We start from the raw sequence: 25,446 nt of genomic DNA, 5'->3' as shown, positions 1-25,446 counted from the left end.
ATGAGTGCCTTTTGACAATAACAATAAAGTGCATTTCTGAGTGGAACAGTACCACTGTTAGCTAAGCATATTCCAATATCACAGTTTGTAGTAATGAGGGATTATTTATAACTTGCAATGGCCTGGATTTGTCTAATTGAATCCTGGTTACATTATAGTAACCAAAAAAGATAATCAACAGAATTTACCAGCTAATGAGAGAAAGGACCTGCCTTTCTTGTCTAAATGCTGGATCCAGAATGGTTGAAAGCCATAATGTGGGAGTAATTGTGGTAATGGGCTTTGTCATTCCACTGTGTGTCCATTGAAGATTAGGTAGCGTGCAAATGACTTCAGGGAAGATCTGTGCCCCGCGGGTGTCAATTTCCATCAATGGACTTTAAGCCTTGCAGATACTCACTCTTTACCGTCATACATTGAGTGAAGTTCTTCAAATTATGTGGATCTATGGTCGGACAATGTGGCAGTGAGAGGGCAACAAGAGAGAATGCTACAGCCAGGCCTCACCAGACAGATGAGTTACAAGATCTCTTGTCAGCCTGCATAATGTGATCTTCCCTGTCCTGTATAATTATTCACGCAAACAATGTGGGGGACAGAAAGCAATTCTGTTCTGATGCAGCTTTTTAAAGCTTTAAAATTAAATTTAAAATTAAAACAACCAGCTGCCTTATTAAATGAGCTGTACTGTGCATAGCAGTCCTACAGCATATCTGAGGAACAAGGTCTCAAACTAACTTTAGACTGCAGTCAGCATTACGCTTATGCATGACTAAGATTCCTGCATTAATAAGGTCATCATCAGGGCAATATTTCAACAACCTGGTACTGTATTTTCATAATATAGAGCAACAAATTACATTTTAAATGTACTGCTTGGCCTTGTGGCAGTTCCATGTTTTTTAAGGACAAGGCACTGAAGCTGCTGCTTAGAGGGCCTGCAGTGCAGATTTGCTTTCACCACTCAGGGAATTACGGCAAGCGAATGAACAGGAAGGGTGGAGGGGTGACTGGGGGATTAGGGTTGTAACAGGCTTAAGAGAAAGTTGAAGGACATTTCTTTGGCATCTGTTACGGCTCCTGCCTTTTTTGGGATAGTTTAGCACTTGTGTTTCAGAGATGTAAATCAGTCTGTGGGTGCCGGAGAGATTGGCTGGCGTGATGGCTCCGCCCACTTCCCTGTTCCAGGCCCTGCTGTGAATTGGCGCGGCTGCTGGAGATCCGGCCAATCAACATCCTCCAACAGATAAGGGAGAGTTTTAAAAAGAGCTGGATCCTTCAGGCGAGAGCGGCTGAAACGTCAGTTCAGTCTGCCACACGGTCCTGCTAGAGTGTTTGAGAAACCATTGTGCTAGAGATTGTTTGAGAACCATTGTGCTAGAGATTGTTTGAGAAACCATGTGCTAGAATTGTTTGAGAAACCATTGTGCTAGAGATTGTTTGAGAAACCATTGTTGTGCTAGAGATTGTTTGAGAAACCATTGTGCAGAGATTGTTTGAGAAACTATTTTGTTAGAGAGTGTTGTTTGAGAAGCTATTGTGCTAGAGATTGTTTGAGAAACTATTTTGCTAGAAACAATGTTATTAGAAAGCTAGTTAAAATCCTATTTTGTGTTAAGCCTTTGTTTTTGGTCTTTTGTTATCTGTATTATATTAATAAGGTTAATGGGTGCTGTGCTTCTTTGGTTTGTTTAGGATAATCCTGTTTATTAGGCAGCACCATTATCTCTCTTGTGTTTGTTTATTGAAGTGATTAAACTTCCTTTAAGTTACTACAACCTTGTTGCCCTCTGTCTTTGGTTAACCCACATTCATCCTTGTTTATGTTACGCCCATCTTTAACAACGGGCCAGGTCGTAACAGCATCTAATTTGAACTACAGCAGACACAGTTCAGTTGTATGTGTCTGAGTATCATCCACCACCTAACCCACCCCACCAGACAGAGTTAATACATGTGGATTAAGTGCATAACACTAGATTGACTGCAAGTGAGGCACTCGGATTTAGTGAACAGAGCTGACTAATTTCAAACAAAGTTTGGATGCTATTCTGTGTTGGGTTTAGCTTTACAGTACTTACACACTTGTTTTGTATGCAAAACAGATCAAATAATTTGTTGAAGAACTAAATTTCACAAAGAGAGGCACACAGGTGTATACTTAGCAGGTCAATTGTTTTAAGTGATACACTGAATCTGCATTTACTTGAAAGGTGAAATACATTTACAATAATTACATGTTTTCGTAATTATAGTGGGGGGAAAGACAAAACATACCAATGTCCTGCAGTATAATCCACTTCTACTGTCCAACCTGAGCAAAGCTTCTGATTTGATGATGGAGAAAACAAGATCATCACCTTTCAAGTCAAACAGGGATGACTGTTTTACACTTCAAGAATGGGTTTCGGAAAACCAAATCAATGTTTTATGAAATTACTAATACTGACATACTAAATATTAGCAAACATTGCAATCTAAAAATTTGTTTGAAACATGGGCTAGTTTTCACAACTGCCATGATCAATGCCATGATGGTAACGCAAATATGTTGGCATTTACTATTGCACTTGGACATGCCCTTACATTATTAGAGCCTTATCTGCACAGCTGGAGCCTTGAAGCAACGGCTTGCCAAAGCATTGTACTGTACCATAGGATGAAACATTGTAATCTGTAATATCTATTTAACAAAGACAAAATAATGTCTGTCTTTTCTTCCATTATTACCAGGAGTGAGTATTTCAGCCAATCAGGATGTGGAGACAGACATGGAGACCTTCCAGATGGAGATTGATAAGGAGAGCAAAAAGGCTATGTTCAGGACCAATGGTGGATCCTACTGGACTTTAGTGACTCATGGAGAGATCCAGTCCACTGCCACAGAAGTGTAAGTATTGATGCTTGAAGGGGAGCTTTTCTCTATGTTTTTCACTGCCTCTATCTAAACTCTCCATTTTGTTTTTCACAGAGAAGTGAATACAATGTTTGACATTGAGTGGCGAGGACAGAGGTGGCACTCAAAGCAAGTAATGGAAAGTATGTTTGTACAAAGAAGAATGGGCAGCTCTCAGCAGTCAGCGACGCAGTGGGTAAGTTCTTTCAGGCAAGCCATTTGAGATTCAATGCTGTGTCACAGGTACATCTTATTGCACAAGAGATGATCAGTAGTTAGCAGTTGTCCTTCATTGCAGGTGATGATGAATTATTCCTGATGAACTCATCAACCGCCCTATGTTGATTCTTCGTGGAGAGAATGGCTTTGTGTGTCACCACAAGAACTCCAACACTCTGAACGCAAATCGATCTGTCTATGACATTTTCACATTGATCTTCAATGATGGCGCCTACAATGTAAAAAGTTAGTGTTTCATGTGTGCACGACATACTACATTTCTGCATAACAATAAGGGCTGTCACGATCATGTTGTCAATTAAATAGCTGCTTTCAAAATAGTGCAATCATTGCCAAAATAGTTGTGGTGGCAGATTCATTTTAAATAGCTTATTCTAAAACTGTTGTGTAGAACAAGCCATTATAATGTAACAAATATGTGGTTCAAGACTTTTGATTAATTTACAATGTTTAATATAAGCTGAAACAGAAGAACCTGTCCAACAGCGGTAAGATCTAGACAGTCAAGCTCTCTTTTTCTATGTTTTTGGTCCTGACATTGGAACCTTGGACTGTGGAGACACTTTATTTACCCAGTGGATGAACATGCACCTAATTCACTTTCGATTTGTTGCCATTTTCGTAACACTTTTAATTCTCTTGATTATGGAATCCAACAATTATGCAAAATGATCGCGGTCAGCTCAAATGATCAAGATCAGGCATTGTAGTATATTATAGTTATAATTGTAACAGGCCCTATAACAACCAATATATCTACATCCTGTTTAATAGATGTTTAGCATTTACTCAATTAACAATCAATAATCCACCAATATCCCTCTGCAGGTGTCAATGGAAAGTTCTGGTACATCTCTAGCAGTGGCCTAGTGTGCACAGATGGAGAAAAGCCAGAGGACTTTTTCCTTGAGTTCCTGGAACATGGACGTGTCGCCATCAAGGGGACTGATGGCAAGTACCTTCGTGGAGACCAGGGAGGTACACTTATGGGTCATGGCACAACCGTTGATGTATCTTCTCTTTGGGAGTATTGATCCCTTTCAATCAAGGTCCTCAAAGAGGGAGCAAGAGGGCGGGGTGCAAGACCCACTTTTATCAAATGAAGCAGACTGACAGGGTAAAAAAAATCTGCCTGTTTTTATACTAGCTGCCTGAGCCCATGTTTTCTTTTAGTTTTTTTTCAAAAAGAGAACACTTTAGGAAGATATGTTTGGTTTTAATTGTACATGTTACATTTTTTTGTCTTTTAAATAACAATGCCAACATCAAACAACACATAGATGTGTGAGCAAATATAATTTCACAAATACAGAATAAGACAGCAGCTCTCCCAATTCATTCAGCCATACTTCGTATTTAACAAAAACGTACGTAACAAATATTTTTGAGGGAAGCCACACTGATCAGTAACTGAACAAAGAGAGTTGCTGCCCTAACTGGTTGTGATGCTGCCTAAAGGCCTAAAGGAACATTTAGTCCATCTGCTGCTAATTTTCACTGCCTAAATAGACTGTATATCTCCAAAAGCTGAAAAAACAGCTATCAAAAGTGATACAAATCTGGCAGAGTAGGACACCTTACTCCTGAACATTCACACATTAACTAAATATTAATGAAAAACACACAAACAAAGGATTAGTATGGCTGGATTCTTGGGTTTACTAAAAACAAAACAAAAAAACAAGGATACTCATTCATAGACACCAAATTAACTTCATTTGGTCTAGGTGACTAGACCTAAGTCAACTATGTATATCAGGATCTTACTTTTGTAACCTCTGTCAATCATCCCACTGCATTTGTTTACAGCTTTTAAATGATTTCAATACTTTGACATGCTTTATAAGAACAGTGTGGTCATTGACGTCACTCTAAGCAATTGTAATGCACCACTGTCTTCAAATTCAATGGCTGGTGCCAATGGTGTTGGTGTCATTTTTCTTAATGTACCATTAACAGCTTCCAGCACAATATGAAGTAAGTGCACCTCTGCAATGCTGAGCAATATATATCCAAAGAAGACTTGCAAACACTGAAATAGGTTATGTGTAACACATATAGAAATACAGAGATCAGACATGGGAACAAATTCTATCAGTGTACATTTATGTATCTATATCAGGGACAAGCAAGAAACCAAAGGGGGGCACATTTAAAGCATTTGGTGGACGATAAATCTTTTTAATGTACCAGGTATGAACTCAGAAAGTGCTTCTCTGGTGTTCTGCCTCGGGCCTTAAACCAAACTGAACTCTACATCCCTTTATACACTGTTCTCATGTTCAGAGTTGGGTAGAGTGATTAGAAAATATAAATGATTTAGTTTTTACATCAGGTCATTACAACAGTGGCATCCCATAAAACATCATGCAGAAGCAAATGTGTTTGAATAGCACAAATCCTAAAATAATGTCATTTTTTTCCATCTGTTTTCCCAGAGTCAGATGAGATGATGTAGTGAATTTAATTTGTGAAGTGAGTGCTCTGTGCAGCTCTTTGCCCAGTGGTTGTTGGTCAAAACCTGCTCCAATGTGGAAGCAAACTACTCTTTCAGACAGCTTTGGAGTTGTTGGAAAAAAATGTTTTACTGTTTACAAAGCGGGAATATAAGTCTTCCCTCCATTCCTTGTGCACAACTAGGCCAGGAAAACATAACCAAAATGATTTCTCTCTAACTCTAGACAAAACAGCAAACAACTGTATTTAAAAAAATGCTGGAGTGTTCCTTTAACTAACCTACCCAACACTGCTCTCATGATCAGTGACCTCTAGTTGACCCTTAGCCAGCACAACCCTTGGAGGAACCTTTTTTGTATTTTGATCTCACAAGACTCACTGAATTGATTACTCCTGAAACCACTTAAAGGGCACAAACTGCCCAGACTATATTGGCATGGATGTTGGTGTGCAGTACAACCTGAACCTGTATACAATTTATCCTGCAGATTTTTGGTCAGTTATTTCCCAGGAAGATATACAATCTGAAATAGTTCAAGTGTAATGTCTAAATCAATGGTTTTGTGATGTGTGCAATTTGCAATTTATAGAGAACTTTTAGAAAGCAAGGTCTAAATTGCTTGGTCATCTATGCATTCTGTATCAGCTCTTTAGAGCCTCCAGCTATATTTTAGAATGTATTTAATATATATATAGATTTTATTGTGTCACTATGTTTTTGTTTTTCTGATATGACTTTTGAAAATGTTGATGGCAATAAAAATTTGACAATATTTTTGTTGACTTTGGAATTAGAATTTTGCCATACTATGAGAATATAAGTGAAAAGTGTGATTCAGTAATTCAGATGGTAGAGAGGGTTTGTCAAACATTGTAAAGTTTGTTGTTTAAAAACCTGGCCTCCTCGTTTGGACAAAATGAACTGTATTCATTTGGAATCTGTAAAGTATCTGCCAAATTATTGTTGTGTAATCTTTTTCTTCTTCTTTTTCTTCTGCTTCTTCTTCTCATATTCAAAATACAAGCCTTCCCCACAGGGCAAGGACAGTGAAAAAAAATAGTGTAATAATTAAAAGATGAGTACATAATGACTATCTTCAATCTAGGTGTGCTTGCTCCAAGGTCCTGATGTAGTACATGCTGGCACATTGGGGGACATGCATGGACCTGAGGTATCATTAATTGTTTTTCCTGCTACAGTATGATGGGTCACAATGTCTGCTTTATGTGTTGATCAGCCCAGTATTTGGTTAAAAGGAACACAGTACATGGCCATACTTTTGTAAGGAATTTTAAAATGCTAAAATATACTCTTGGCAGATATTTTCCAACCACAATACAATCCACCTTGTCAGCATTCATCCATAAAAAAAAAAGCAGCGGGGACCCAGAACAATGTGATATTGCTAAGACACTACACTGGGTGGCAGTGTGTACTTCTCTTTGTTCTCCTTTACAGTCAATAGCCAGTGACAAGCGCTGTGAAATTAACATATCCTGCTGCAATGACAACAAGCCCAACAGCTGTTAGCAATCCCCCACTGCAAACAATTTCCTCTCATCTATATAATATACAGTATATAATACACTTTCAACAACACCAAGTTTTAAAGTGGAAGTGGCATCAGCTCTCACTTGCAGTACACTTATATGAACTAAAGAGAATAAGACACATGTAATGATGTAACATTCCTAGCTATTACCTAAGGTTTTATAGTGTTGCTTATCCACAACAAGCATGGTATATAGACACACACACACACACACACTAAACTTTCTGAAGCCCCACACATTTCACATTGACACTTTGCCTGCTCTTGTTTAATTCCATAATTACCCTGGCAAAGGTTTTCTCATCACAGCCCATAATTGGTCTGCAAGCCCTGATCACTACACACACTCACTGAACGGGAGATGTTTTAACAGATTAACTTACCTTTACGTAAGATAGACTCTGATTTTGGTGAAGCACTTTGACAGTGCAATGTCTGCAATAAGAATAGTCAAATAATTTAGCAAAGCAAACAAAAAAATTAAATGGAGAACTGAATAAAATGTTTTTGTTTCAGTAACCAAGTAATCAACCCTTCTGACCTGTGTTTCCCCTTCTCTTTGTAGATCTTTGGTGAGAATGGATGGCTCAGTGAATCTTACTGCCTTACTGTTTTTTTCCATCTGTGTGCCGTACTGCAACATTGTGTAGGTTTGCCTGAAGCCAATGTTGTACAGGACAAACACTACTAAAGTGGAGTTATTTGTGCTACGTCCAGCTCAAACATGAGAAAGAAATCCAGTTATGTTTCCTTGGAGATTTAAGCCTAGTGCGTTTTATTTGACCTCCCGGTAACATTTACTCAGTAATACAGTATATATTCAGTAATGAACACCAAAAACTAGCAGTAAATAATTTATTGAATTGGGATTCAGATATCAGGCACAATTTCTCACAAATCACAGTTTATGTATAGTCCAGTTTTCAGACCGTTTCAGACACACACACACACACACACACACACACACACAAAGAGAGAGCTAGAGTCCATGTCATTCAGGAGCTGATGCATCTCTCATGTGGTATTTTAATTGTACTCTTATATTTAAGTGTGCATATTATTATTTTTTTTAAATAACCTTTTCTGGGATTTGGGGTTATTGTTATTTTGTGTCTCTGGTGCTTCCACACGCATACAAACTTGGAAAAAAAACTATCCATGCTGTTTTGAGTGAGATACGGGTTTCTGAATGTCCTCTGCCTTCAGTCAACAGGTGAGCTGTTCAAAACCTGCATCATCTGCGTCATTAGCCAAGACGAGGTGGCTAACTGTAGCATGCTGGCTTCACTCACAATGGCAAAACTCTGCTACAACACACACTAGTTCACCATAATCTACAAAAGAATTACTTATATGTACCTGTTCTGCATGTTTTCCACATGTGCACCTCTTTTAGAAGAAGTCTCCCAGGTAATCCTGCCTTGTACTGACCAAAGTTGGAGAAAAAGTTATCTGGCTAATGTAATCTTACCTAGCTACTGCACATGTGTGACTCCCAACAAAGATTGTAAAGAACTGAGTAACTTACTCTGTAGATAAAACAGAAACCCAAACACACAAGGTAAAAAAAGGATCTGCAGCAATGTGCAGTACAACAAAAATATGGTGTTTTTTGAAAATGAAACCATGTAAACCTGGTACAACCTCTGGTACAACCCCTACATACAATTATGAACCTGAAAAATGAGCATAATATGGGTGCTTTAAGTAGGTCTCTATGATTTGTTTCAAAACTTAATAAACTGGCAGTGCAGGTTCCTTCTTGTGCACATTGGTTGTTTGTTGATGCATAGTGCATTCTTTTTTTCAATTGACAGTTTCATGATAAACTAGAATATTTTGTAGTTTTCAGAAGGTGCAAAATATAATACATTTGACTGATTTACACCAGCTGATATTGAAAACCTCTATACTACCTCTATACTCTACTCTGATGTCTTGGTTTTTAGCAGGGATGCATCTTTACTGGATGTGCATGCTCTGAAGGTAATGGGGCATTTTATTATCAGTGATACCATCAGGGCTAGCTGCCAGCCATGGGTCTCCTGCACACACCACTAGCCCTTTGTCAGTCACTCTTTAGCCCCTCTCTTTAATATGCTCCTTAGCAAGTCCCTAATTTTCCTTCCCATACCTTGTGGCCTTGTGAGGTACTTTGCGGGTTGTGCTTGCTGTTATACGCTGCTTGCACGCATCATTCCAGAGTGGTTCTATATCTATCTTTGCTTTCTAGTGTTTCTCTCTAGTTCTACTTCATCAAGTCTCAGAGTAATGAAGGCATCATAAAATGCTGTGCACTTTAGACAGTTTAAAGTGCTACCATGCTCACTGTGGGGCTGAGCTAAACTGCTGAACACATTTGGTTCCTCTCCATGCGCATCCTGCTCTCCCTGACTGCTGATGAAAATCTGACCACCTGACTCCAAAACTGTGTCTGTCTCACTGTTGTCATATATGGCAGAAAAGAGAGCAAAATCCGGCACAACGTCCTAAGAGACATGGAGAAAATACCTAATTTACCTTCCCTGACATATTTATTTAGTAGGCTACTGAATCTTTAACATGATGGTTAACTGGTGGATTTGTTAGAGACATGTGAACCATGACTTACCTTCAGGGCTTTATAAGGCTTCTTTGGTGACCCATGTGGATTTAGTGTGGGAAGGCAGAGGGGAGAATGTAGCCAAGGTTAGCAAAGTTTGTGTGTAGGCAGCCAAGGCTTGCAAGGTTTCAAGAAATTGCATTGAGCTGTAAGGATATTTGAAATACTTTATGCTTATATCTAAAAAAACTATAATTAATAATAATATAAGAAATAAGGAAATATAATTATCATTACATCTGTAGCATCGGACTTCATTAACATAGCTACATTCATTTTGCTAACAAAATATCACTTTACTATACCACATTTCACACTGTGAGATTTGAAAATGTAGTAGTGTGTCATATTGTTAAAACAGTCACTTTCTTTGTCACCTGTGACCCAACACTTTGTTTTGAGGTGACAGATGGGCCACTCTGGAGTCCATCTTGGACACACTGCTCCACAGTAACCAAAGTAATAATCCAGGCAGAGTAGCGTTTAGAAAGTGTCTGACCTGCCTCAATTCCCCTGTAAACGACACAGGTATTTCCATTTTTGTAGGTTAGGATGCTTTTAACTTTTACGGAATGAAAATAGTTGTAGGCCTCCAAGCTACGATATGCCTTGAATGCCTCCCTTTTATATACACATTCGCTCTCAACTGGATATTTAAATATGTGTATCTGACCAACCTCCGGTAAATCGGAAAGGTCCGTAGACAAAAAACGTTTTCACATATTGTTGAACGGTTCTGGTAATGTACCTTTATTTTATTTATTTTAGTTTGGCCACGTAAAGCTTCTTTTCTTCGACTGGCAACCCCAAAAAATACTGGCTAGACATAGTTTTAGCTACAGTAACAAGCAATTCACTTGTTGTTGTCAAGTTTTGGGCCATAGTAATGCACATGTGCAGTACTATTTGTTTATGTTGTTGCAGTTGAAAGCGTCTATTACAGACGATGGCGGAATCTACACATCTCAATTCTCTACCTTTGTTGTAAACAAATTTAACCCAAGCGCTCTGTGGTGACATGGTTGATTCTGTTACTGTTGATCATCTGATAACAGTCTATAAGACATCAATCTCTATTGGTTAAATAAAGATGAAATAACGTAAAATAATAAACTTATTACTCTGATAAAAGTCTCATAATCATAACGGATTCTCCCAAAGATAGACTCTGCATGAGTAGTTGATACTGGCTGTTTCTCACATGTGGGTTCATCTATGTGCTCTGAACTAAACAAAGTAATTACATAAATGACATGTCAACACACGGTTTGTGTAATGCAGTGTACCGTTTTGATGTCCCTTCATGTCCCAGCTGATGCATTTGTGGAAAATGAAAGGCAATTCAACTACAAATAGGCTGCACAAGTTTTGATGCATCAGAAAATTGCAGTGATCCAGAGGAACCCATCCTTTTCCCATTCTACAATTTCCCTCTCCTTGATGTCTGATGTAAATGGATAAAAGTATGCTTTTCTATAAAAAGAATGACCGCAATTTGCTACAGAACATAACATGCCAGAAGTAATTATAACTTTGTTTACTTATTTCTGACTAAAAATTGCAACCTGTATGGAAGAGGGTTGGCGATGTCCTACTTTTTATCGAATGAGAACATCCGGGATGGCTGAGAAGGCTTTAACATTGTGTTTTCATTTGTGAGCTCAGTTGTCTGTACATTACTACAGGTTTAGGAAAAGACAGTGGGAAATCCCACTTTAATTATGAAGCAGAGTACACAAGATTACAAATTCAACTAATCCACTTGAATTAGAAACTAAAGTTATGCCATAAACAGTGACTCTGCAGATACAGATGTTACAGGTTCCATTTAACACGATTACCGCTTTAATACCGTGGTAGTGAGGTGGAAACATTTAATGAGAGGTGAAAAAGTTTATCCTGTATCCGCTGTAGTGTGCACCAACAACCACCACATGGCACATTTGAGCAGTCCAGATGCAGTTTCTCTATTGGTTCAGGGGGAACCGAGAAACACCATGAAAGTATTTGGAAATGAGTGATTGTATTCTGTTAAATTGGCTGTACAGTATACTTACACTTTAGTCTTAATTTCATACTGGACATTTGTGTTATCGTAGACTGTATAAAAAAGTGGACGGATGTGGCATCCAGGTCTGAAAAAGGAAGCCAATGCTGAATTCCCTTAAACCAGATAGTGTTTGCTTAAACCTGCACTCTTTCTAATGCCCAGCAGAGGGCAACTATACTGGCTCCAAAAAGAAGTCTGATTGAGAAAATGGCCCTACTTCTTATTTGTTGTTTTACCTCAATATTTTGTCCTAATAGGTTTATGGACTCTGGTTACAAGTCGTCTTCAGTACAGCATGATGTTCATTTAGTAAATTATGGTCCCATTTCAAGTGAACTAAAAAAAGCAGGTAAAGCAGGGTATGAATAAGGGAGTGGCTACCTGGTAATTGGCACGTCACCATGGTAGCGACGGGATAGAGGCTAAGAGGCTGTCTACACGTACAGGGTTATTTTGAAAAACTGAGACATTTTGCTTTGTTTGTGCCCTTCATTTACATGCAAACAGAAAATTTGCAACGTTGCGAAGGAGGGTCTGGCTAATCCACAAAGCATTGAAGAAAAATGTGCTCTGGTTTATTGGCATTTCTTTAAAACAATCAATTGTCTTGTAATCTGTCTTTGTGCAACAGAAAACTCAGATTGGACAGAGAGCCTAGCTAGCTGTCTTGATTTATGCTGTAGAAATGCAACCAGAGTGTAAAATGCCAATATTAAGAAAGCGGAAGGTAACGGGACATCCGAAAACAGACATCTGAAAAGAGTGATATCTGGTGGAATTTCCGGCAGAACGAGAGCAATCCCGGAAGAGGAACATCGTGGAAATAGACTTGGTTGCACCTTGCTAGCCAAGTTAGCTAGTTAGTTAGTGATAGCCCAGAAAGTCTGGCAAGAGCCGATGAGGAAGAAGTCAAGTGACGCAATTCATGTCCTGTAAACATTACCTGTTAACAACATGCAAAGTGCATGCAGTAACATAAAACCTTTGGTAACAAGTGTGACATGAGTCTTATTACCATTGCAATATTACAGCTGCAACCAGTGAGCTGAGTGAGTACTGCACCTTGTTCTCATCACACCTCTACAGTGAGAAGAAATATGTTCTCCATTCCCGTTCAAATTACCCTTTGTATTGCCCTCCACCACCTAAGCATGACAACTTAATATCTGAGTTTTAAAATGTATTGTCCAGTGTTCTAACCAGTTCAGTTTTAATGCTTGCTTCAATCATATTTGTCATGAAAAATAATTGTGCCCACAAATGTGAAATTACGCTGAACTATTATTACAAGGTTAGATGTTGAAATCTCCTCTGCTTCATTTTTGTGTGGGCGTTTTCAGCACTCTTTTACATCCAAAACATATTGATATTTCTGTGAATTGAGAATTCTGTTACAGAGAATAGCCTGAGGAAAAAACTGCTGCAGTCTGTAAGTGAACTTAAATATGTAGCCTATTATTCAGGGACACCAAACATATTTTCTACACAGGCTTTAAAATATCCTGGAGTTGTGGCCCAGTCAGAGTTTAGACCTCAGTACAATTGAGAATGTATTGCAGTAGGCTTTAATTGCTTTGACTGTGCTTGGGCAGTTTTACAACAAGAATGGGGGGGAATGGATTGTATAAAAGGCAGATCCATACAGACTACAGGCTGTGATTGTTGCCAAAAGTGCCTGTTGGCTTGCTCAGGCTTTGTAAAAAAAAATTGTTTGCATTTTGAATCTTTTTTTCCAGTGTTTCAGTTTGATTAAAAGTGTTATGATCACTAAAATGTATTTATTTATAAGCAGGCTGGTTGGTTAGTTTGCTAACGCTAGCTAGCTATTCCACCAACACTGGCAGTGAGCTGCAGGGGTGTTATGCCGTTGCTACCGGGTCTGGAGCTGTCCTTGTCCGCTGAAGCTTCGATCAGATCAGTACAGGTCGAGGTCGGCAGCGAAGCTTTCTAACGATGTTTCCACGCTGGCCGATCCCCACTGATGACGGTCCATCTGCGGCTGCAGGACCTGAAGCTCACCGCCATTGTTTCAGTTTGACTGTTAAAAAGTGTTTAGATAATTAAAAGGTATTTATTTAGAAGTGGGCTGGCTGCTAGTTATCTATCTAAGGCGGTGACAATGGTGTAATGATTCAGATGGACTCCCAAGACAAGACGGTTCTCACTATTGACACTATTTTCACACAGAGAGAAATCCTGAAAGGAGAGCAAAAAAATAGAATCGAGAGCAAAGACTTGGGTTTTGAGAGTGAGAAGAAAAACGTTTTGAGAGAAACACTTTTTTGAGAGAATTGTTTTTCACACTGATAGCAAAAAAATATATATTTGAGAGTTTAAAAAAGTATTTTGAGAGAGATTTTACGTTTTGAGAGAATTTGTTTTTTTTCACACTGATAGCAAAAATATATATTTGAAAGTTTAAAAAAATATTTTGAAAGAGATTTTTAGCTATTGCTATGAAAAAAAAATTCTCTCATAAAACGCTTTTTTGCTGTCAGTGTGATAACTTTTTCTCTCACATATTTTTTTTTTCTTTCTCTCAGATCATTTATTTTCTCGCATGTAATAAAGAAACAAATCTAGCTCCATACATGTGGACTTGGTTGCATCAAAAAATAAACTGTAAGCAGCTTCAAAACACGATCGCGGTTTTATTTTTGAATTGCGCACCGAAAGTGTGGCGTTATCGTCTCAACTCTGTGGATCAATTTAAGAGCGCTATTAGGCAACATTACCTGTTAGAGTGATGTAACTGCGGTGCCGAGAGAGACGCGTACCAGGCTATCTTCTCTTATTTGTAGTGTTTTTTTTTTCTTTTAAAGTAAACAATTAGCCTAATGGCATGTGTTTTGCTCAGTTCCCAATGTTAACTACGTTTTAGGACCGTGATTGCCAGAGAGAACCAGCACTTTACAGGCAAGGCTCCAGCGAGAGCGTTTACCCATCGCGCATCTGTCGATTCAGAACACAGTGTAGAAAAATATAGAAATAGCACTATTGCACTGAACTGAAAAATGAGGTACGGATTGGTGGTTGTTACAGCTGGGTTTACAGGTTTGCTCAGCTTTAGCCTCCTCGCTGTGGCCATCGGGACTGATTACTGGTACATAATCGTCGATATGAACAAACCCAACTGCTCATGTTCAGAGGACCTAAGTTCACATTCTGGACTGTGGAGAATTAATGAAGGTATGTAAACTCAATTTAAGCCTACATAGCATGTAGTTTCTGAGTTTTCATTCAGAGGGAATACGTCTTTATACTCAAGTAGCCTGTATTGTGTGAGCTCAGCTTTATTAAAATAGGCTACAGCCCTAATTTTTCCTGAATGAGTTTATTTGCGGCTTCCCACCGTGGGATAATTGTGGGAAGCCTTCATCATGTGGCATCAACGCAAACCACGTTAAAAAAAAACTTGTTGCCACCTGTAAATTCCAGTAAGCTATTGGTCGTCTGTAATTTTGAAAGAAGAAGAAAAAAACTGTTACATGTAATGCCATTAAACATCCATACAGTGTTCACGGATCATCTCTCTCTCTCTCTCTCTCTCTCTCTCGCTTTGTCTCTGTTTCTGTCTCTGTCATGTTACTGCATAGCCATGTTCATTGTCAGCAGCAGTCAAGGCAAGGCAGACGGGTTATTAGCTGAATAATTAACTCCACAATGAGATTCTTGAAACTACACTTTTTCTTCAGAGAGTAGGCTATAATAAATATAACAACTGTAGCAACTGTAACCCCTCACACATCTGTATCAAACCCTGGCAGCTGCAGGTGAACATGCATGGAGGCTACAACAAGATTAAAAAGGATATTCTTGGACACACAGCTGCAATATAATCTGCTTGTTGGCTATACAGTTTGAGGTAGAATGTGTTGCTGGTTCATACAGCAAATGCCAATAACAAATAATGTTTGAAGCATTGCACCTGACATAAAACTGGAACATGCACTGACACAATATTGGTATATCATCTAATGCACTGGCTAAACTCACAGAAGCAGCAACTTGAGCTTTATTCTGCACAGAGGTGCAAAACTGTTGCATATGCAAGGCTAAGGAAATACAAAGTATATGTTATACAGAGACAACTTAAATTGGTTTGATCAGTTTAAACAAACAATGTGTTGGAGTTCTAAAATGATTGTTATTTTTACAATTCTGATTTAAAGACGTTTGGTATCCAGCGGCAAATTTCTAGTCCTTCAGCTCTGTCCGCACATCTTGTCATTAATAACCTTTTCATTTGACATTTTCAGGAACAAACATGACCTCAGTCATCCATTCTTTCACAGCAAATATGTCCAGCCTGTCAGAAGTGGAAAGGCACCTTCTTGGTGAGTGGTTTTGCTCATCAACTGGCTTAGGAGTTGAACATGAGGTGGCTTTAAAGTACTGAGTCAATGATTCCTGTCAAATGTAATGTTTAGATGTAGTTGGCTGCTGAAGAGATTACATTTACAAGCAACAATATGCTGTGAGAAAATCTAAGCAAACATGAACATTTTTGCAAAGGATAGTGTTTTCTGAAACCATCCCTCTTTGCAGGTTGGACCATGAAATACAGTAATAAATTGGTTACTGTGACAGAAGCTATCTTATGCAAATCTCAACACTTCAACACTTCTTCAAGTTGATTTTTATACCCAACTGACAATCAGAATGTCTGCCTGTAGAGTAGAAATCAATCTGAAAATCTCAACTGCTTTTGCAAATAGGTTGAACTCAGCAGGGTATCCATTTTAACTGTGCTGTGAAATGTTAACTGTGCTGTGCTGTTTAAATGTGCTGACTCATTTATATTTGAATTTGAATTGCTAAACTTGAATAATTGCATTGAAAAACGGATTTTGAATCACATAATTTTGAAAGTGTATTGTTTAATTTGACTCATTGCATTGAAAAACTGAATCTGAATATTATAGTTTGAAATTGAATTTATTTGTTTGGAACTGAAATCCAATAAAATATGATCATCAATGAAAATTGAACTCTCTTTATCTTCGCATTCAGTTCTCACAATTCAAATTCAGTTCACAAATTCAGTTTCAAGTTACTGTGACAGACATCCGGGTACTTGAAGGATGAAGGAAGAGCAATAACCATGGGGTCTTTGTATGTGCATTTGTGTTTGAAGGCTTGCACAAGGTGGTGGTCATCATGTTGCCCCTCAGCCTGGTCCTGCTGGTGTTCGGATGGATCGTTGGACTTGTCAGTTCGTTAGCCAGCAGTCCCAAATTGCTGGCTGGATCAGCATCCTACGTTCTATTCTGCAGTAAGTCCACGCCAAAGTTTCTTTTTTTTGGGCCTGTGGCAAATTATTGTGCTTTGTATGTAAGCTGCTGTAAAGCAAATCCTTTGCTTAGTTAAGTCACTATGTAAGATGTTCAGCACAGAAAAAAAGTGTGTGGGTGGCATATTGTCTATAAATTTCAACTGCTCACTCTTACTTCTGCTCTACTTCTGACTTAAGGCAACTACAAAATCCCATTTGAACCTACTTAGACCGAGGGCCAATGGAGAAGACTGTTATTAGAGATAGAATCTGCAACCTCATAATACATATCTCTGTATTGACATTCACTATCCCAGTTGACTTAATTGCATTGCCTAAAGATCTTTTTGCTTACCCTGATATTAGAAGGGTGGAAATGTGGATTTTATAAAGGAAATAAAGAGAAAGGTACTTTTAAACAGGTGAGAACCTTCTGTGCAAGATGTCTGTCACTTTCTTCAATCCGTTTGTCACATTTTGTGATAAACAAACAACAGGATTGATTCAAGACACTCCAACGCAATTCTAGGAGCACAACCATCTGTAAGAGACCAGACTCCCATATGCTAAATGACAGTGTTGACGCCCTTTACCAAACACTACAACAACGCTGTACACTGGTGTGAACAGTTTGTAACAAGAATAATAATAAGAATAAGAATAACTTTTATTTGCATAGCACCTATCATAAAACCCAATGACACTTTACAGAATAACGGGGAAACGGGAGGTGGTAGGCTGCGGTAATATATATAGTATATAGTTATATTCATGGCCTCGTGGTTAATCCACATATCAGGCCGGTTGGATTGTATAAATTAACATTCTGATTAATAGCGGGGATGAAATAATAATTAAGGAGGAAAATATTAATAATGGTCTCTTAAATGTGAATTACATAGTTACAGAGCTGCTGCAGTAGACAGCGTCATCTGTCAAGTTTATAACTATAGTGTTTAGTTTTGCTGTCTAAATGTCCCACAATATTGGACAACAAAAAAGCTGCAGGACAGTTTCTAAATTCTAATCAGTGAAAATGCCCATATTTGCTCACCCTACTTCTTCTTTAAACTGCAGGTCACCGTTACTTTGGTTCTTGTTGTTCAGCCCTAGATGCTGCGCATGGACTGATTGTCCGCTGAGCTGGTCTTCAGCTGCCTGGCTAAAAAGCTGGTACCCTTTTTAGCATCATAAAACTATGATATTGATTTAAAAAACATAATTACAAACATTAATCAAAAGCTAATGTCAATGTTTATCAAAGGACAAAAGAACCATGTAGTACATGCTTAATCTTTGTTAGAATGTCAAGCCCAATCATTTTATGGAACTTCCACAAGACAACTTCCTACAAGAGAGATAATAGACAAGAAATAATACATGGTTTCTGATTCTTTAGTTGGATGAAACAACATTCAAATGTGCACACTAAAAGTTAACTTCAATAATGAAAATGTATTTGCCTCATTTATTATCATACATCAGATCACAACATTATGGAATATGGCAACTTCAGTGTTAGTGCAAAAGTAGCAATTAAGCACAAACTGTTTCTGGTGCGTCTCGTGCAGCTTTGTCTCAGGATTGCTTGCTCCTGTGGCTGGGTTGGCTCAGTGGGTAGAGCAGGAACACATATACTTTGAGGATTATTCCTTGACGCAGAAGTCCAGGGTTTGACTCTGACCTGTGATGATTTCCTGCATGTCTTCCCTTTCTTACCTAGCTGTCCTATCAAATAAAGACAGAAAAGCCCAAAGAATAATCTTTAAAAAAAAATAATTGCTTGTTTCAGGACAATTAGATGGCTCTCTCTCTGCTGATGGGAATTGCTTATTCTGTGAAACTCTCTCCTTTGCTTGAACAGCAGGACAGCCTATCTGTGAGGGAACTAGAACTTAAATGGCTCACATAACACAAAATAACTTGAATTAATAGTTCATTGAAGATCAGAAACACTCGTATCTGTTGACTAAGTATGAAGCTGGCCAAGAAATACTTCCAGCATGTAACTTACTGTAAAAACATGTCATTGTCATTTTTACATTTTTGTTTGTGTACTGATTGAACAAACAAGATATAATTTGTAAATTACGGATCTGTGGGAGGTGCTGGTGGGCAGATTATCTGACAGATGCTTTGACAGTGAGAGGCTAGTTGTTTCCCCCCTGCTTCCAGTCCTTATGGTAAGCTAATTGTCTTCTAGCTATAGCCTTGTACTTTAAGGACAGATTTGAGAGTGGTATCAATCTCATCTCAATGTGCGCAAGAAAGTAAACAAAGCTAATTTCTCAAAATGTCATACTATTCATTTAAAGCAAATAGAGCAAACAATCAATGTGTTATGGGAAAAAAAAATCCAATGATTGAATGCATTTTGCAAAATGAACACACATAAAATGCTTCCAGCTACTCACCTTCAGTAATGATGAATTTGGGTATGACAATCCAGACTGAAGTCTAATTAATTATTTATTATCTTTGTACTTCATCATCAGCAATACCACAGGCCGAGCAATCGGCCCATTCATGATACACCTGTGTGGAATATCCAGCAATCAGTGCACTAGTATATTTGATTTAAAACAGGTGACACAATAGAATTTACCTTGATAAATTGTCAAAAAGTTTTAGTTTCAAGAGATGAACTGCAAATCAGTGTGCAGAAATTTGCATTATATAGTTATTTACATTATGTCTATTTGAGAACAGCTAACAACCATTGATTCTATTTGAGAGATAAATTTAGAATAAGTCTAATAACTTTAATTCAGATGAAATGATTACAAATGGCAACAACTTGCTAACAACTAGCACTCTGGCAGTAGTGCCAGTTGTTAGCAAATATAGCCATTACAAATGAAAATGAAAAAACACAAATTGGAGTTGAACCAGCAATGGATACCATTCATAGAGAAGCACACAAAGTAGAAGAAGGGATGTTCAATTCGCTCTGAATAGGTGCAGATGAGCGATCTTGCTAAAAATTTTGTGCTTCAATTTACTTCAGTGAAAAAGAAAACACCCCTTTAGACACAAGCTAAATCAAACCCAAAAGTGACAGATGGTAACCTATATGCAAACACAAGTTTAATGTTGAGCCATGTGTCAATATGTCTTTGAAAATCCATTCTGAACACTTATGTCATGTACAGCACTGCTGATTAACATGACCTCAGGTCTGATTCTGCAGCCCTGCAACTTGAGCTTGTTTTAAAAAACTACCTTCACTCCATTAAAACTTTAAAATTGGTATGGGAAGCACAATGAACAAATCCTTAGTGTGGTATTGGTGCAAAAAGAGCTCAGACCTCACATAAAAAGCAAGTGAAGTCATACTGCACACAGATGACTACACACAAAATGGATCAACTGTAGAGAAGAACTAAAGGTGAAAACTCTGTCTCACTGTTTTTGTTCCAGTGCTGCCTGCTCTTTTCATATCACCAACTGTCTTTGAAAAGGCACTTGCCGGTATATAACAACCTCTTGTTTAGTTTTATAAGTGTCCCAGATTTTACAAATACAGTATGTAGGATATTACTACAGACATTCATGTTCTTACATTGTTACTTCCTCTTTTGCTATTTAAACGCCAGTGAGTCTGATTTGTCAATGCAGCGGCTGGAAACACACGTACTCAGAGCTGTCCACTTGTGACTGAGTCACTCACATTGGATTTTAATACCAGGTGGAAATGCAACAGAGGATTTGCTTGCCCTCTATGAAAGGCAGGTCTGCAGAACCCGTTGTACCTCCTATAGCACTGTGTATGACATTTGTACTTGCTATCCTTTCTTTCTTTTTCTCTCTCTCTCTCTCTCTCTCGCTCTCTCTCTCTCCATCTCTCTACCAATTGCTTGTCTGACAATTAGCCACGCTACATGATAGACATCAAGAGACAAGTCCACAGTTGTGATTTCAAATCAATTACTGGTTAATTGCAGCAGGTAATTGTTCAGTATGTTGTGGTTCCTTCCATGTTGCTACACTAAAAGTCAGTCTAAATTGTGCACATAGTGGTATTCGGGGTTGGTAGTCAGTCGTGTGTTGTTTTGTCAGCACACCTCTGCAGTAATTTTAAAAACTTTACCTTAAGTCTGTTTGGGAATCAAAAAAGAAACCTAATAAAACCATCAAACCAATATCAGGTTCCTCCTGTTGAGTATATGTTCAAATTGTATTTAAAATCATTTTGCTGAATCAATTAGCATATGAATGAGATCATTGTTTATTTGTGTAATGGCTTTTAAATTTGTTAATGCTTTAAGATTTTACTAACTGTTTTCTATGTATGGCTTTAGTCTATGTTATCTAATACAATCCTTTGAGTTAAGCAAAGACAATAACGTTGGAAAAGGATTTTTTTTGTTGTTGTGCATTATCACCGTAATGATCAATTGTAAAAACTGGATCAAGGGTCTCATGCCTAGAGATCTCATTACAATTCCTCAAGATGGATCCATTTCCATGTAACAGGCACAAGAGTATGTCTTTAAATCTGGAGGATTTGTTTTTCTTCCAATGGTGTCATCTGTTTGTTTCTTTGCACTATAACAGGTCTTTTTACCTTGTCGGGGGTGAGCATCTACATCAAATACTCAAACCTGGCCATGGTGGAGTTCCAGCGTATTGTGTCTCCAGAGAACCTTGCCCGTGTGGACGTGTCCTTCGGATGGTCCTTAACCGCAGCCTGGCTGTCCTACAGCATGGAGTTGGCCACTGGCCTGCTGCTTATGCTAGCTGCCAGGATAAGCCAAACGAAAGGACGCTATGATTCTGGCGTAGCCATTGCCTAGTTATGAATGGATATTAATTACTGTACATATATACAGCAATTGTTTCGTCTTTGAATCTGTTTTTGCAGTGTTTCACAGTAAATTTAGCTTTTTGTAGTAGGTGTAGCTGATAAAGCATTTTGGACGAGTTGATTCAGCAGTAGGTTTTCTGTGAGACTTGTCTTGAAATCTTAAAACAACTTAATCTATGAGAAAAATGCAAATTCCCTGTCCTGCAATATGAACACAGGCAAAATAAGAATTGAAGAAGCATGGGACCATTTTCTTTTTGACGTGTGCTATACAGATATTTTAAGGAGGAGTTCTCCACCTCTTCTACACACTGTACACTGCAGTTAAATATGGTTCATATCAGTGGATCAAGAGGTTTCGTTTAAGTGATTCTGCAGAAGATAACCACCTCAATGGAGCAACCTAGATTCCAGCACATAGTCACAACTAGTTCAGTTTCTAGTATTTCATGATGGAAAAGCTGCTGCATTGATGTTTTAGAGAAATTTAGCATTTGGCTGATTTAAGACAATTTAAGACAATATTGGCTTGTGACTTAAAGAGAAAATGTTAGTTTGGGCCTCCTGATTACAAACTTCATATACCCATCCTACTAGTAAGTGCATGAATCATGGAAACAGGGCTGAAGATCAGTGCATTCTTGGGGATTCTGCAAAGTGTTTTCAGCAGTACAGATGCATGTGTTGCTGCATGCTTTGCAGTAGTAGTATGCTTTTACAACGGCATGATATTTAAATATTCCGTCTGTGCTGTCCACCTAGGAATGAGACTTCTCTCTTCTGCATAGAAGTAAAAACAACAAATATAACATTTAGCACTTTGTAGTGCTGTAAAGTGTATTGTGGTGTTCCATTTGTATTGTTAACTGAGACAAAAAAGCAATGAAACTCAAATCCAGCTGCATTATCTACAACAGAAAAAGGATTGATCAAATGTTTTGAAATGTCTGTGACACACTGTAATCAACTTCTGCATTATGCTCTGAAGATTTTTGTTGTGCGACAATATCTAAACATTATGCTCTGTATATTGTTTTACCTGTCCTGTACACAATACAATTCTTAAACAACAAGTCTGCCAGATTACCTAGCCACAGTGCCTCAGGTTAAATTGGGACTCCCTGCCTCTGGATGTGAATGAGGCACATCAGAAGTCAGGCCAGACAGGCAAGCAATTGTATGAAGAATTGCCAAGACAATCTGAGAGGAATTCAGAAATGTCTGACCAAAATGTTGCAACAGTGTTTTCTATAAAATAATACATTAATTCAGAATATATTGCACACTGGAAATAAAAAAAGTGTATTTAAAAGGAAATGCATTTAAAATAGTAAGGGGTATGGCATGTACTAAAAAAACAGAAAACAATAAGAAAAGTCCACAATAATCAATAATCATCCTCAAATACCATAGCAGCCTTTAGCATCCATGAACACCCTTGACATGCAGTCTTTACCACTGGTTGTTATTAATATGCATTTGCACAAAGATAATAGTGTATGTAGTGTGTTGAATCAAAGCATGCAAGGAGAACTTGTTCATCTACTCAAAAATTTTCATGAGGCCTACTTCTTTTTTGTGTGTTCAATGACAGCTTTGTCACAATTGCAGATCTTCAGTAGGCCCTATGTGTTTCTAGCAACTATTTACTACCAAGAAATATCAATTCAGAGGATGTTTTTGTATCGATAAACTGCCTGTCGATTATGAGGAAAAGTGGATCATTAAGTGGCTTAGTGAAAAAAAACAAGCTAATTAAACACAGAAACATTTAGGTATTGGAGGCCAAAATGAGAGGTAAACTTTGGACTGGCTGTGTTTTAAGTGGGAATTTTGACCCTATAGTAAGTTGTGGACCTTCACTAAACACACACATTAGTAACGTGATTTAACGTGCCTCAGTCAGTGAATCAAAGTCCAAACCTTGAAACATTGTGTCCACTCAGCTGTTTGCCAGCATCCTGCCCAGTAATCCAGTCTCAGATGGTACAGAGAGCAGAAAGCTTAGGAAGGACCAAAGCAGCAGCTCAGTCTTGCAGCCCTCCTTTAATATATCAGGTCTGCTGAAATCCCATTAAACTTTTATGGAACATAATTCAATCCACTCTGGCAGACGAACACCAAACTTGGTGCCATTACTCTTTGGTTTGTGCCTCTGTCCTTGATAGAGTGCAGTAATTTTGACTTGGACATCCTCTAGGCGCACAGATTTCATCAAAATTACTTTTTGCTGTTAGAAGGATAACCTGGGCGTTGAACAACAAAACACTGTACTAAAGGCTAACCTATCTTGTAATATTAATTATATTGTCTCCTCCCACTGTGTATTGCGTTTATTGTGAGAATGAGACTAAGGGGCCTGGTTGAGTGTCTTTCCTACTTTTAGAGGGGGGTTGTGCTGTGTTAAACTGTTTCAGCCAGCCGCATTTTGATTCACATTCCAGAGCCGGGCCTGCTAGGTCGTCGGAGTGACAGCCTGCCTTAGTGCTCCGAGCAGTTCCAGCGTCTCTTGTTGTTTTCGCCGCCGCAACTTGGTGTGTAGTTCAGGATTTAAAAGATGTATTTACAAAAGTAGCATGGTTGGAAGACAAGAAAATGGCTCTATACTCATAAACAGTCTTTCTCTCCAATAGTGTTTTATGTGTGGTAGCGTCTTTCCAGGGTTAGCCTGTAGCGTGCTCACTTACATCTTTCTTCTAACGGAATCAATCTCAATCTGAAACAATCCTCCATCAATCTCTTACTCAATGAATCTCCTCCAAAAGTAGATGGGGTTATCATCGAAGAGGACATTGTATGTTCAAACAACTTCTTGTGCGAACTACTGTTAAAAGCATGTGTATTTCAGTTTGTGGAGTGACCTTATGGAATGGACTGAACAATGACATCAAACAGAGCCATAGCTCATTCAGTTCAAAAATAGAAATCATTACTGGACCAATACAGAAAAGAATAGACCGAAACATAGAAATGTAATTTTTTTTATTTTGTGGTTTTAATTTTTTGGTTTTGTCTAGCAACATTGCTGATTGTTCAAGATAATTTTTTAAAAAAATTAACAAGTCTGCAATGGCTGGGTCAAATCAGCATCCACAAACATACCCCTCATGTGACGTGCCAGTACTGGCCCTGTGGGCTAACTACATTGATTTCTTAAAAGACCAGAACTGATATCGTAACTCACTCAAAACCTTTTCTTGGGGCTCTTTTTAAAACTCCCAAACATGCAATCACTCTTTGTGAACTTGTCTTTGTCATGAGTCTAGACTTTTGCCTATGTAAAGAAGCTTTTGAACTGTTCCAGACATCAAGCTAATTAAGCTTTCAGCTTCTGTGTGTCATTGCTCAAACATGTTAAAATCATGGGTAAAGTGCGCCCTCAATAAACCTCTATCAGCCATGTAGTGTAGCTTTTTTTCCATTTGTTGCCATCACGGGGTTAACATAATATGTTACAGTACATATTCTGGACCGCACTGTGGAAGCTCATATAGTTACTGGACCCTAATGCGTTCATATGTCATAATCATATGGCCATACAGCATGCAGTACACCATTTATTTTAC

General features: G+C 38.3%; 3 protein-coding genes across 3 annotated transcripts; all 3 read left to right on the top strand.

Moving 5' to 3' along the window:
* The first annotated feature begins 2,586 nt into the window (after window positions 1-2,586).
* On the top strand, window positions 2,587-3,234 carry LOC116679253 (fascin-2-like). The gene is made up of 3 exons (XM_032508938.1): window positions 2,587-2,890; window positions 2,972-3,092; window positions 3,195-3,234. Exons 1-3 carry the CDS (start codon window positions 2,772-2,774, stop codon window positions 3,213-3,215), a joined length of 261 nt encoding a protein of 86 aa, XP_032364829.1. The 5' UTR covers window positions 2,587-2,771; the 3' UTR covers window positions 3,216-3,234.
* Window positions 3,224-5,213, top strand: LOC116679252 (fascin-2). The gene is made up of 2 exons (XM_032508937.1): window positions 3,224-3,361; window positions 3,965-5,213. The coding sequence occupies exons 1-2, from the start codon at window positions 3,235-3,237 to the stop codon at window positions 4,168-4,170; spliced, it is 333 nt and encodes a 110-aa protein (XP_032364828.1). The 5' UTR covers window positions 3,224-3,234; the 3' UTR covers window positions 4,171-5,213.
* Window positions 5,214-14,474: 9,261 nt separating this feature from the next.
* On the top strand, window positions 14,475-22,814 carry LOC116679254 (transmembrane protein 235). Its single transcript, XM_032508939.1, has 4 exons — window positions 14,475-14,987; window positions 16,058-16,135; window positions 16,936-17,073; window positions 21,631-22,814. The coding sequence occupies exons 1-4, from the start codon at window positions 14,813-14,815 to the stop codon at window positions 21,867-21,869; spliced, it is 630 nt and encodes a 209-aa protein (XP_032364830.1). The 5' UTR covers window positions 14,475-14,812; the 3' UTR covers window positions 21,870-22,814.
* Window positions 22,815-25,446: the final 2,632 nt, after the last annotated feature.

The sequence above is a fragment of the Etheostoma spectabile genome, unplaced genomic scaffold (assembly GCF_008692095.1).
Source record: "Etheostoma spectabile isolate EspeVRDwgs_2016 unplaced genomic scaffold, UIUC_Espe_1.0 scaffold00010024, whole genome shotgun sequence".
Lineage (NCBI taxonomy): Eukaryota > Metazoa > Chordata > Actinopteri > Perciformes > Percidae > Etheostoma > Etheostoma spectabile.
The sequence above is the reverse complement of the archived record's forward strand: the minus strand, read 5'-3'. Positions and strand labels throughout refer to the sequence as shown.